General features: G+C 45.7%; 1 protein-coding gene across 1 annotated transcript in view; it reads right to left on the bottom strand.

Annotated features, from left to right (window-relative positions):
- Positions 1-14,016, bottom strand: part of TAF3 (TATA-box binding protein associated factor 3) — a 120,006-nt gene extending 105,990 nt beyond the window's left edge. The window contains exons 1-2 of the mRNA XM_080394052.1: positions 13,711-14,016; positions 1,343-1,585 (exon numbers count right to left, since the gene is read on the bottom strand). Coding sequence (XP_080250178.1) covers positions 1,343-1,585; positions 13,711-13,876 — 409 coding nt within the window. The 5' untranslated portion in view covers positions 13,877-14,016. The remainder of the gene's footprint in view (positions 1-1,342; positions 1,586-13,710) is intronic.

Here is a 14,016-nt window from a genome sequence, read left to right as displayed (position 1 = left end):
CTACAGAGCTTCGGAAATACTCACCAGCTTAAGGAAGTCCTCACATTGCTACTGGAAATAGCATAAGAAATATTAAAACCATTGTATGTGACAGCCCTTTACACTTCAGATACATGTTCCTGACTAATTTCACCTGTTCTAACTGGAGCACATAGTTACTGCACCTATCTAGCTGAATGTGATGTATGAAAGACTGAACATACGCTTACTACAGTTTACTAAATCACTGAAATACAACATTTGTAGCAGCACAGCAATGGATTTTGTTTACCAAATAAGGTGATGTCATTTATGTTCATCTTTACACTGGGAAGAATTTCTACACATACTTCAATGCGCATAGTTTGAGATCTTAGTTCTTTAAAAAGAACAATACACATAACAGAGCATGATACCCATCCTGTCCTCAGGGAAATTATAAATTAAGCAAAGTAGCTTGTGAGGATTGCATCTGTTCATTACAGTCTTTTGGAAAGTAAAGTTTTTCTGTCTGGGATTTTTGTACACTGTCTGTAAGCTTACATGTGTGTATTCCCCCACAAAGTATATCTGTGTGATATTCACTGTTCAAAGGGAAAGTTAGACTAGGTCACATTTCTTAAAGTTTCACCTTACTAGCAATCAAGTCTCATGTAGCTGAAAAACAGAAAAAACAATTTTGTTTTTCCACTGCCACTGTTAAAATTCTTAGGCTAACTGCAGCTCGTGGCATTTATATAGTTGGTTTCACTGCCTCTGTGGGACAAGAAAGGGATTGAAAGCAGTTGGAACAGTGATGATGAAACCCTAATCAACATTAGCAAAGAGAATTAAAAGCAAGCACTGAGCCTCTGAATGACTCTTGCTTCCTTATTTTAAATCTGAATTAATTTTAATTGGAAGAGGTGGTTTTGTGGTTTTATTTTTGTTAAATTTGTTCAATGGAAGAAGAAACAACTGTCAGGATCTGGGAATGCTGTGCCAGTCTTGCCAGACTTCCTTCTACCTTTACCAAATTATGTAAGCTCTTGCAGTATATATAAGAGGGTGGATGACACATAAAAGGTAATATAAAACATTCATTTCTATGGTAATCTAAAACCTTAAAATTTAAATGCATTACCAAAATGTGTATTAACATGGTGTATTTTAACAACAGTTAATCTGGGAGGAAAGTAAAAGAGTGGAAACCGAACTTGCCACAGCACTGCTACTACCTATTTTGAAACCATGGTTGTATAACGCCCAGTGGGTCCTTTCCTAAAGACTGCTACGGGGCAGCGCAACTCGAACTGCTCAATGATGCAAACAAATAGGCAAACACACAGGGGCTAAAACTTAAAGCAAAGAACTAATTTCGCACCTTCTTGAGAGGAGACAATAGGTGGCATATAATCAGGGATGTATTCCTTCCTTTCTTCTGCATCTTTACTTCCCGGCTGGGGAAACTGCAGGACATTGTTCTTGCTGACCGGAAACGAAGGGATTTGATGTGCGAAAGTGACAGGTTCAATATTGTGTATATAATCTTCTAGCTCATGCAGGTTAACCCCCATAAGCTTGAAGGCATCACCTACATCGTCCAAAATCGGATCTGTGCGGCCATCTGTAACAAAAAAAAACAAAAAGAACAATATTTTTGCAAAAATCCACTTTAAAAAAAAATTGACCCACAGATCTACACTTAGAGATTACAACCCGCCACAGCGCAGCACCAGTAATGGAGATCACTGCCCCCCATTTCTGCCAGGCTTACTGTTCACCCGGCTGTACACTGCTCCAGGGTAAGAACACACTCGCATTTAAAAGATCCATGTCACTCTGTTTCAATTCATACCATTAAGGAACCGCATGCGGTTCAAGAAGTAAATCAAGCAAAACCAAGGGAGCAGCAACAAGCAGCTTTACCTGGCAAGTCAATTAACATTGTGCAACATTATTTCAAATAATTCTTAATTTCATAAGGTAAATTCAAATGAATGAAACAAGCCCTTAATATGCAGAAAGTGCCCCTTTACCAGTATGTAACAGACTAAACATTATTTTTCAACCTAGAAAAGGCACAATTTCATTTTGTTGAGCTGATTGTAGTTTACAGGTAGCAAAAAAAGAAGATATCTTGTGTATCTCTTGATAACAAAAATACTTCACATACTATCTTTCCACCAGATGAAATCTACAGGCTTCATAAACTATGAGTCACTTTACCTACTGGTTATATACCTCCTGGATGAAACAGGAATATTAAGTAGAGATATGATGAGGAGAGAATGTTTTATACTAAGCTTCAGGGGCCAATTTCCTGGGGCGCAACTTAAGTCTGACTCTAGAGCAAATTTATTTTTTTTCCCATTATGAAAAGCATAGCGAAACCTTACTGACCAAGCAGTCAGTATCTTTATTCTAATACAACCTCCAAGAGAGGATGCAGTTTGTTCTACACATGCAATTTGGCTCAAAGAATTAAACTATACCATGCAGAGGTCCTCCAAGTACCTTGGTTTCCCTGACCTGACAGGGAAATCCCTCTGAAGGCCTCTGGAGGGAGAATTGGATACCTGGCTTTGGTAGCCAAGGCACCACTTTGAGTCTCAACCTAACTTTTCATCATAACAATAACACAAAAAAGGATGCCTTAACCCCCAAACGTGATTTAAAAAAATTAATAAAATTATACCGAATCATTAAATTTCTGTATAGTTGGCTTATGAAGATATTACATCCCTACATGATAATAAGCTGTGATTTACTTTAAGAAGTCATTATGGAAAATGAGCCCATGCTTATTGAAGGAACACAATCGCTATTGTGAAGCCCCAGCTTCACAGAATGGGGGAGATGCTCTTTTGTTTGTCCTTTAACCTAATCTCTTCTTGGTTTATCTTGAAGCCAAAGCAGTCAAGCAGGCTGGTTCTCACATCACTGGATGAATTCAAACCCCCAGCCAAGTTACCCCTGCAGGTACATTTAGAAAATAAGAATTTTGTTCTAGAATTTCTCTTCTTAGTCATGTGGTGAAGATAAGGGTAATACTCAGATTATGGTTTTGATTCTCAGCTCTGTAACACTGGCCTCTTGTGTGACTCTGGGCAAGTTGCTTCTGTTTTAATTCTCTTCACAGCTAAAAGGGAGATCAGACCAAGTTATCGCCTCTTTTGCCTGCCTGTATTTAGAACATGAACTCTGTACAAGAATCATCTCGGATTTTGTGTTTGTATAATATCTCGTACAAGTGCAATACCAGTTTCCCCTACAGACTCCAGGGACAGAGAAATGTAGAGACTTACATAAATATTAAAGGAGGATATCACCACTCTGGAGTAGTTATGAGATCCTTGTAGTTATTAGGCAGACAGAAGAGCATTTCATCCTTGAAAAATTAAATTATAATTGACACAGCTAAGAATTTTTGCTTTGTCACTTTCTGTTGCTTTTCAGACTACAAAGATACCTTTGAGCTTATCGAACCATCTTCTAAGGTGTCAAGACTTAACTGGTACAAGTTTTACAGCCAGTTAAAAAGAAAACTTTTCAATTGTGGGAAAACTTTTCAAAAGTCCCAGGAGCCAAGTGTATTTATTCCCCGGACACTCCTGAAATCACTGGCAGTGCTGTTTGCAGAATGGGGGATTCATGGTGAGCCTCACAGCACTCATTCCCAGGTGGGCAATGCCTAAACCTGGAGAGTATCAACAGGCACGGACACACACGGTGCTTGTGTCCAGTTTCCCTTGGAAGAAAAACCAAGTGTACAGGCAGGGAAAATGCTGCAATACGTTTTGCAGCTGGACACCCTGGGGCACAGGACTGCAAGATGCACCACAGCATCTACCCCATTACTGGGGCTCTATGAAGGCATTTCAAGTACCTTGCTCGGTGTGCCCCTCTTGACACCAGCACTGCCACATACTCAGGGTGAAAGTTTAATCCAGTTTATCACTGCAATAGGAAAAGGTCTTTTCCTAGATCTGCACGTGATCTTTTTAACCTCCCAAAAAGCGTCCCAACATGACTAGCAAGTGCTAAATGCTAAAAAAGAACTCCTTCATACAAGTGCTTATTAAGAACACGTGGCAGAGAAGCAACTACTAAGTGTAATTGAAGCATGGAAATAGTTAAGCAGCCATATCAAAAACAATTATGTGTGTTAGAAAGCAGGTTCAAAAGGTGACCAGAAAAAAACTGAAGAATATTCAGTTTTCCCATATCTTTGACATTTGCTTCCAAAAAGGCAAAGCCAAGTCACAAGATAAAAGCTAAAAAAAATTTTAAACCTGCAACTGTCACAGGGACAAAAGGACTGACCAGTTAACCTCTCATTTTCAGTGAGTGTCATCAGTGGTAAAAATGTACACAAAAAAAGTTTCAGGTCTGTATTTTTATCTGTGCTTAAATCAAAACACTTATCAGCTGAAAATATACGCAGCACAAAAATGCATTAAATGTAATTTTAGGTGATTCATCCAATAAAGACATGTGCCTTTATACTTTTATTTGAACAGTTAAGCATTCCTCTTTTCTCTCTGGTTTAATGAAAATTCACTAAAATAGCAGAAGCCAGACACATGAAAGAGAATGCTGACAAACACGTAACATACTCTCTCCCGGTCATTTAGTCTCAGGCTTTTTTATGCAAGTAAACGATGCCAAGGAAAAAAAATTAATTTGTGCATCCTGAACTTGTCTCACTATTCTTCAGATATTTGTGCTATCGTCAGTTTAAAAATGAGCTGAAGCCTCCCAGTGAAATAATTAATCCAATGTCACACAGCAGGTCAGTGCTGGATCACAAACAGCTTTGGAGCTTTTGGTTTCCAGCCTCTTCTGTTCCCTATACCATGACACTTCAAATACTATCTGTTGTCCAGGATTGGGAAGAGATGGAAAGGGGTGGAAATAGTTCATCCATCAAGTTACAGCTACCTCACAAACAGTGAGCTATGAAAATATCTTTCTCACAAGCTTTTAAGCTGTACTATCTCCCTGAATGGGAACTGTGCTCCAAAACTGATATAGCTGCAGCAAACAGCAGAGCTAAATTAAGACCATTTGGTCCCAAAACAGCTCACCAGAAACCTGTGGGAATGGCCACGCAGTTATGTTACTCTCAGCTTCCCTACGCATGAAGATGAATGCTGTGTGAGGAGGAACCTACACACAGAAATGGATCCCCCATAAAAGCACAGCACTGAAATGATGGGGAAATAGAGCCAAATATTGAGGGCTGAATAACTTTCCACCCAAACTCTGCTGCTCAGCATCACCTGCAGATAAACCTAGCTGTTCACAAGGAAAAATCAAATCAAATAGAATGAGGGTGGTGCACTAATTCCCCTTCTAGCAATGAAAGCTCACTTTCAGTTTGTGGGGAAACAACATTTTTGGAAGCTACTAAAGCCTAGTTATTTTCGTAAAAGTCCCAAGAATTCCTACAGCCCTCCAACAAACAAGCTGACCAATGCTCACGTCATCCAAAGAAACTGTGAGGGGGTGGGTGAGGGTTAGGGAAACACTACCTTTCCTTAAATTCAGTCTCAGGAATAGCTGACTTACTTTTGCCAAACTCACCCCCATCACCTCATCCTCCCTGGCCCAAAGTTCATAGGAATCAGTGAAAATTTAAGAACCGAGTAAGTACAGAACAGAGGAGCTTTTAATGTCATGCTGGGTTTTTTAAGGGGAGCAACTACAGCTCTGTGATAAATATATTGAGAAAAATTAGTGAGTCACTACTCATGCAACACATACAGTCTATTATAAATAGCTCAGCATTCACTCTCATGTCTGCTATAAAAGAGATTCTTCTTAAATTTTATTTTAACCAGAAAATTATTAGGTAGCTCCTCCATATTTTTATTACAGACTTTATCACAGATTCCTTGTGCTTCAGCACATCACGCAACCCTGCCACACATTAAATACCCATGTATCTAGACTGGATAGTTACTCCAAGATAATTCTTTCAAGCAGACAACACATTGCTTCCATCCAGCATCCACAAGAACAATCAGAAGCATACACAGTGGATTATTTAAGAAGTATATATATGCCTTACTTGAGTGCACTTAGTGGGGGGAGAAAAAAAGGAAGAGTCCTATTAATGTAGTTACCAGTCACGCAAAAGCATCTTCTTGCTATTGCTGCTCAGAGTCTGCTCCTTTTCCTGGTAACTTCATAAATGTCAAGCAAGACCCCAAGTTGTTCTTCTTTATTGGTAGCCAGTAAGAAGTTAATTAGCTTAAAAACATCAACATTTAAGGTTATCAGGACATAAAGAGGTATACATAACAGACGTTATGGGCCCTGAATAGATACTTGTTATAGCAGTCATTCAGCATCAGTATTAGCTCATTTGAAGTGATCATCAACATCTAACACCTTGATAGAGGTTATTATTGTATACTGGTAAGAGTGAACTAACTAAAAAAAACCAAAACGCAAGTGAACAGAATTACAAGGTAAATTTGACATTTAATTAGAAAGAAATAAATATATGGCTGATGCCAGATGAATTTTCTCCACTGTGGAGAATTCCCAATGAAAATATCAATCTGCTCTTTACATCCTCCAAAGAAGAGATCTGCTATAATGAAGTTAAGTTTTACTTTACAGGAGATTGTGCAGTGACATTGGAGCAGGTTTTGAGCCAGCTCTATCTTGGCAAAACATTTTGCAAGATCTGTCATTTTCCCTTCCAGTTACACTGTTGTGCTCACCAGAGCAGAACCTGCCTTTCAAATAAAACGGCAGTCTCATTAATATAATAAAATTGATATTAATAATGTTATTTACATATATATATATATATAATTAGTTTTAGGTATTCCAGCAAGGAACAGGGAGTTGGACTTGATGTTCCCTATGAGTCCCTTCCAAACTGAAATAGTCTATGATTCTAAGTTTACATTAAAATAATCTTCAAAAAAATAATCATACAATGTGAAACTAAAGACCAACTTTTAAACTGTATTTCTTCATGGTAAGCAAATTTCAGTAGGAAAAAACCCCAACAAAACAGCATATCCAAGCATATGTTCAGTGCTGAAAATCCAAGAGAAGAGTATTGAAAAACCCACTTCTAGATCCAACACACCTCAAAGTTAATTATCTAGTTTATTACACTTCTGCTTTTAGCAGCAGATAATCTAATTTTGTCCTGCTGAAAAATGCCCAGGTGCCCTCTGTGATTAAAGTTAAGTATTTTCAACCTGGTTGGTTTTTTAGCGTAATAGAAAAAACAGGCAACAGGCTTTTGAGGGCGTAAATCATGACTCCCCACCTCATCCCTCCCATGAATTGTACCACCCATGTAAACATACTGGAAACTGAATTCTCTTACCGGATGTGCTAAACCAAGAGGTGAACTGCAACATACTCTGCACTTCTATAACCAACCATCCACTTCCAAGCTGCACTGGCATAATTCCTAGCAAATGAAGCAGGTACTGCTCCGTCTTCACTGGACAGTTCCCCAATACAAAAAACCCCCAACCAATACATGCAAGAAAATCCAGAGCAGTTAACCCAAAGCACCAGCTGTGCCACCACCTCTGTCAAACCACATGGACTGTGAGAGCAAGACAAAGCAGCATGTAAGACAACTCTTCCCTTTTCACCTCTGCTTAAAACTACCATCAACACAAACGCAGAACTCTGCTCTCAGAAACCACATGATGTCTGTTTTATAGTTCAGTAACTTAATTACATACTCCCAATACTGTTTTTCAAATATTTTATTTATATTTTACAGTAAAAACACATGAAGCATACAGCATATTGAATAGGCTTCCTCTTACAAGCTTTCCACAAATTTGAACAGCATAATGTCGTGTACTTTAACAGGAAAACCCTTATTTTCTGCCCTGTAAGTTCACCCTCTCCTCCACCCTCAACACAGTATTCAAAAGCATTTCACAGCATCAAACACATCTCAAGCCTGCTTTGCAAATCCTTTTGCCTTCTCTTTGCAGCTACAGAAGCTCCCATCAACTACAGCTACTGCAAATGCAAAGAAACAACAGCAGAAAAGTAATGAAAATCTTGAATGTAGCACTCCTAATGGGATGTAACAGCTGGAACAAAGATCTAACACAGCTGGGAAAGCCATCATTTTCTTCTGCAACTGAGAAAATATGTGAACAGCAATGACATGCTTTTCAGAGCAATACCACACTGTCTCAATTACGTCAGAGTAAATCCATTCAGTTTCGAATACAAAGACTATGTCCCTCCAGCTGACAACCCTGCTAACTCAAACCCCACTGGTTTGACTCAGAGATAACACACTGACAATAAAGATGCTACAATTCGAATTTAATTAATTCTACTTATGCAAAACCATGGCAAAATTCAACTCATTCATCCAGAGCTGGGTTTGTACAGTAACTTATTTTAGGAGCAAAAGGCAACAATTCTGAAAAAGCAGGGAGATGTCAGCTGAGCATTAAGATGTCTTTTTACAAACCTTTTAAAGAAAGAAACACAGGAGTAAGAGAGGCAATACAAAATAATACTGTATCACTGGCATGGAAACAGCATATTCCCCTTCTCCTCCACAAAAAAACCAACAACCCAAACCCAAGAAAAAAGGGCTGTGATACTTCTCCATTCACAGAGTACAAAAAGAATTGCCCACTCTCAGTAAGCACGCCAAAGCAAGAGAGGGATACCTTAGTTCTCCACGTTTCCAATTTCTCAAGCACTCCGCATGTTTTCCTCCCAGTCTTACAAACACTGCAACACCTGTGGCAGAAGCAGCTGAGCTTGGGGGGCAATGCTACTCAACAACTCATCTCCTGCACAAGCAGTGATCCAGTTACAAAACCATCTACCCCAATATTTGTACTAGCCATATCAAAGGACAGCTCTGACCAAGCCTAGGTTAGCTCCTTTTTCACCCTGTAACTCAGTTCTCACTACTCTGTTGTACTCTAATTGCTTTACAGATCATTTCTGTTTGGATTGAGATACAGACTTCAAAGGTGCAGCAGCTGCATTTGTGCTGCTGGGAGATACAGGTTAATATTGCATAGTCCAATTTTTCCAGACTAACTATACACAGCTTCACGTCTAACTAGCTCTCAAATTTGGGGAAAGCTTGTACAAGGAAACCTATTCGACCTAAAATCGAAATCCAAAAAGTTTGCAGCAACATCACTAAGTTCCTCCTAATCTCACTTATACTGGCAGTGCCAGACTTGATTTCAATTATTCCTGAAATGACCAAGCAGAGGCAGGAGCAGGTATCAGGTACATTCAGCTCATCACTCTGCTTTATCAGCGATCACTGCAGCAGTCAGAACTTTTGCTTCAGAGAAGGGACACTACCACAACCAGCAGCACCTCCAGGCCATGGCTGCTCTTCTCCCAACCAAGCCAATCGCTCCACACTTCCTGCCTCATGGGTCTTTGCTCCACACACTCTTCAAATTCACTACTGCAGAGGAAGCTGGCACCGCAGCCTTCATAGTTCCTCTGATCCTGAGGCTGCATCCACCACCAGTTGACAGCAACATGCCTCTGATACTCCCCTCATCTGTAGCTGCGACACCCTCATTAGCACAACTCCCACAACTTGGACAGAAGTGCAAGCGTGGGCAAACTTTCCCATTTACAATTTCACAGCTGCCGTCCCTTTCACCTCTCCCACAACATCCCACAATCCCCAGCACATTCTCTGAACTAGTGGTGGCTATAGTAGCCCCAAACCCACCATCACTGAGTCACCTCCTCACCCAGCACTTCAAGTGAGCAATCACGTTATCTATCCCAGCTCCAAACCCTGCTTCCCTAAACACCCTCTCTGCAACCAGACCCAACCTCAGCGGCTCTGACCTCTGCCCCGGGGACTCTCCAGGAATTCCCCTTGCACAAGTACACACAGAGAAGTGGAACAGCAGCAGCTCACAACCCTACAGCTCTATACCAGCCAAAGGAAGGAACCAGACCCTCTTGGCACAGGAGGTGCAAGCAGCCCTATTTCTCCGTGCATACACAGCCTACACCCACCCCTATTAGGGCACCCTTGCTCCCCCTGCCCCCCACCACCCCCCCCATGTGCACACCTCACCCACCCCCTCCCGATAATTACAGATCCAGCAGCAGCACTGGCAGCTCCATCTCTGCACACAAATCACTGCTGTCCTCCCTGCCTGCCCCACACGTAGGGCAGCAAAGGCTTCCACACACATGGACTCATAACCCTCCAGCCACACCAAGAGCCTGCGCCTTGCTCCACACCCCCTGCAACACTCCCTGTGTTCAGGCCTAGTAAACACCCTGACAGCCTTCCCCTCTCCTGTATTTGGTTTGCATGGCAAGGTTTTGGTATCAGGAGGGCTACAGGGGTTGCTTCTGTGAGGAGCTGCTAGAAGCTTCCCATGTGTCTGATAAAGCCAATGCTAGCTGGCTCCAAGATGGACCCACCGCTGGCCAAGGCCGAGCCCATCCAGAGCTAGCGCCTCTGTGATAACATATTTAAGAAGAGGGGAAAAAAACTGTGCAACAATTGCAGTGGAAGAGAAGCATGAGAACATGTGAGAGCAACAGCACTGCAGACACACAAGTCAGCACAGAAGGAGGAGCAGGAGATGCTCCAGGTGCAGGAGCAGATTCCCAGGCAGCCCATGGTGAAACCCCCTGGCGAGGCAGGCTGTGCCCCCAGACGATGGAGCCCACAGGGGAGCAGATCCCCACCTGCAGCCCGTGGGGGATCCCATGCTGGAGTAGGGAGATGCCCAAAGGAGGCTGTGACCCATGGACAGCCTGTGCTGCAGCTGGCTGCTGGCAGGGCCTGTGGCCCCATGGGGAGAGGAGCCCAGGCTGGAGCTGGTTTGCTGGCAGGGCTGGAGACCCATGCTGGAGCAGTTTGTGAAGAACTGCAGCCTGTGGGAAGGACTCATGTTGGAGAGTTGGAGGAGGACTGTCTCCTGTGGAAGGAACCCTGTGCTGGGGAAGGGGAAGAGCGTGAGGAAGAAGGAGTAGCAGAGACAATGTGTGATGAACTGACTGTAATCCCCATTCCCTGTCCCCCTGCACTGCTGGCAGGGAGAAAGTAGAGAATTCAGGAGTGAAACTGAGACCAGGAAGAAAGCATGAGTTGGAGGGACGTGTTTTAGAATCTTGGTTTTAGTTCTTATCATCCTACTCCGATTTGAATGGTAATAAACTGATTTACCCAAGTCTAGTCTGTTCTGCCCTTCACAGTAATTGGTAAAGATCTCTCTCTGTCCTTATCTCGACCCATGAACCTTTTGTTGTATTTTCTCTCCCCTGCCCAGCTGAGGAAGGGAATGATAGAGCAGCTTTCGTGGGCACCTGGCAATCCACCACATCCTCAAATACTGCCACCTTCCCACACCCTCCCTGACCCAAGAGGACATCAGCACCCCTGTCTTGACATTCCCACACCCAGCAGACCCCTACCCCTTCTCATCCCCCCAGTCAGCATTACTGACCCAGCAAGCAACTGGACATCCTGTCCTCCCACACGGCAATATTCTGCAGGTACCAGCGGGTCACCCACCACTCCAGCCCTGCCCTCCCCAGCACCTCCACTGCAGGCTCTGCAGGTACACAGACAACCCCAAGGGACACAAAACTTCATCCTCTGTCACACTCACAGACCCAACAGTGATACTTGTTGCCCTTTCTCCATCCCATACACACACTCCATACTCCTATGTGACCCAGTCAGCAGTCCTCACACTGACTCCCAAACCTCTCTTCTTCCTCTTCTCCCCTCACCCCTTGCGCACTCCCACTCCAGCACAGCCTGACTCTAAATCCAGTGAGGCCCTGGGCACCCTGCCTCACACCATCACTCCCAGCTCCTTCTGCACGTGCCATCTTAATGGCAGCGTGGGCCAACTCCAGCCCCCCACATATCCAGCCAAACCTCTTCCACTGCATCCACATGAGGACACTCACACCTCATGCCACATGCAGTAAAATTATCCCCAGCCTCATCCCTCCCATTCCGCATACACACCCTCCTACGTCCTGTGCACTACAGCTCCATCTCCCCAAAAACCATTCTAGTGCATCCCTGCCTTCACACGCTGCAGCCCCGCACCCCCCCATACACACATTCCCAGCCCCACAGTACCATCGCTTCCCTCCGTCTGCACACAGCCCCAGCCTCATGTATATGGCCCCACAGTGCTCGGGTATGTGTCAATCCCTGTCTGTAGTCCCCTGCCCAGCCCCATACATGTGCATCCCCGACACCAGGCACCACAGCCCCATGTCATCCCTATACACATACATCCCTGACCACAAACAGCATACAATATGTGCATCCCCACATCTCCCCTTGCACACATACACCTCCAGCCCCAGAAACCACACCCCCCTTACACATATATACCCAGCCCAGAATACTCCAGCCCCAGCAATAGCATTTCCAGTCACATCTTCCCATGCAGGTGACTCCACTCCCCCCAGGGCACACCTCTTGGGCCCCATGTGCTGGAGCCGCATCTCTTCACTCTTTACACACACCCCAGAAACACACACTACAGCCCCAGCTCTGGGGTTAACACCTCTCACCTTCCCACCCTGTACACCCAGCCCAAACCTTGTGCCCTACAGCCTCAGCACTTCCCCTTGTGCCAACACCATGAACCCTACACATACATCCCCACCTGCAGTGGGTCCCCACAGCATTCCCCCCCAGGGCACAGATCCTGACCCAAAGACGAGCCAGGACAGCACAGCAACAGCATCACGTCCTTCCATGCATACATCCCACCCAGCAAGGGACCTGGCTGCCCCTTCTACCCCCCAGTACATCCCCCTCCCAGATTCAAACCACTACAGCCCCAGCAGAAGGATCAGTCCCATCTCCTCCTCCTGTACACGCACCCCCTAGTACCCTGCATGCTATAGCCAGAGAAAGGGGGGCAGGAGCCCCATCTCTCCACACCCCAGACCCACTGCCACAGAGCTTTGTTTCCTGCAAGTCCACAGCCCCACAGTCCCAACTCCTCACCCATGCCCACACCCCAGACCTGCTGGGCCACAGCCCACCTCTGCCTCACAGCAGAGCTCCTGTGGACCTGCACTGTCCCATGGCTTCCCTCCCCATCCTCTTAGTCCTCTACAATGCTCCACAGCCCACCGCCCCACAGCTCCAACACTGGCCCACAAACTGACCTCCCCCACATCGACACCTCACATCCACTGCCCCACAGCCTGATTTCTCCCACTCCCCCTGCACTGCCTCACAGCCTGATCTTCCCCATGCCCACATCTCTCTGCTAAAGACCACCTCCGCACAGGCTGGTCACCCCCATGCACACACCTCGCATCCGCTGCCCCCCCAGCCCCCAGCGCTGCCAAAGCCCCCCTCCTCATGCCCTTCTGAACTGCCCCAGAGCCCACATCTCCACGACTCTCCCGCTAAAAAGCTCCTCCCCCCAGCCCCCAGCACTGCCCTACAGCCTCCCACCCCACAGCTGCCCTCCCCGTTCCTCCACGATGCTAGCCCACAGCCTTCCTCCCCACAGCCTCCCCACCCCAGGACCCACAGCACTGCTCCGCAGCCCCCTTCACACAACGGCCGGGGCTGGCAGGGACTTACAGAGGTCACTCAGTCCAAATCGCTGCTCAAGCAGGGCCACCCCCAGCCGCCTTCCCAGGACCGTGTCCGGCCACCAACGACTCCGTCCTTTGCCGCAGCCCCTCTCCCCACACCACCGCCGCCCAGCGCCCGACCCGGCCCGCACTCACAGAGCTCGCAGTAACGGTGGCAGCCCCGGCCCAGCCCCTGTAGGTACCGCTGCAGAACGTCGGTGAGGAGGTCGCAGGCCGAAACCTGCACCGAGTCCCAACCCAGCGCCTGACAAATCTGCGCTACCGACACCCGCAGCAGCCACCGCGAGTAGGTCTCGCACATGCCGGCTCGGCTCGGCGCGGCGCCACCCGGGCCCGCCGCCCGCCCAGGGCCGGGAGGGCCGAGGGACGCTCACGCAGAGCCCGCCGCCGCCATCTTGGCGCCGCGCCTCCCCGCCGCCAGCGCCAGGCACCGCCGCTCCA

The sequence above is a fragment of the Falco punctatus genome (genome assembly GCF_963210335.1).
Source record: "Falco punctatus genome assembly, chromosome: 6".
Classification (NCBI taxonomy): Eukaryota; Metazoa; Chordata; class Aves; order Falconiformes; family Falconidae; genus Falco; species Falco punctatus.
The sequence above is the reverse complement of the archived record's forward strand: the minus strand, read 5'-3'. Positions and strand labels throughout refer to the sequence as shown.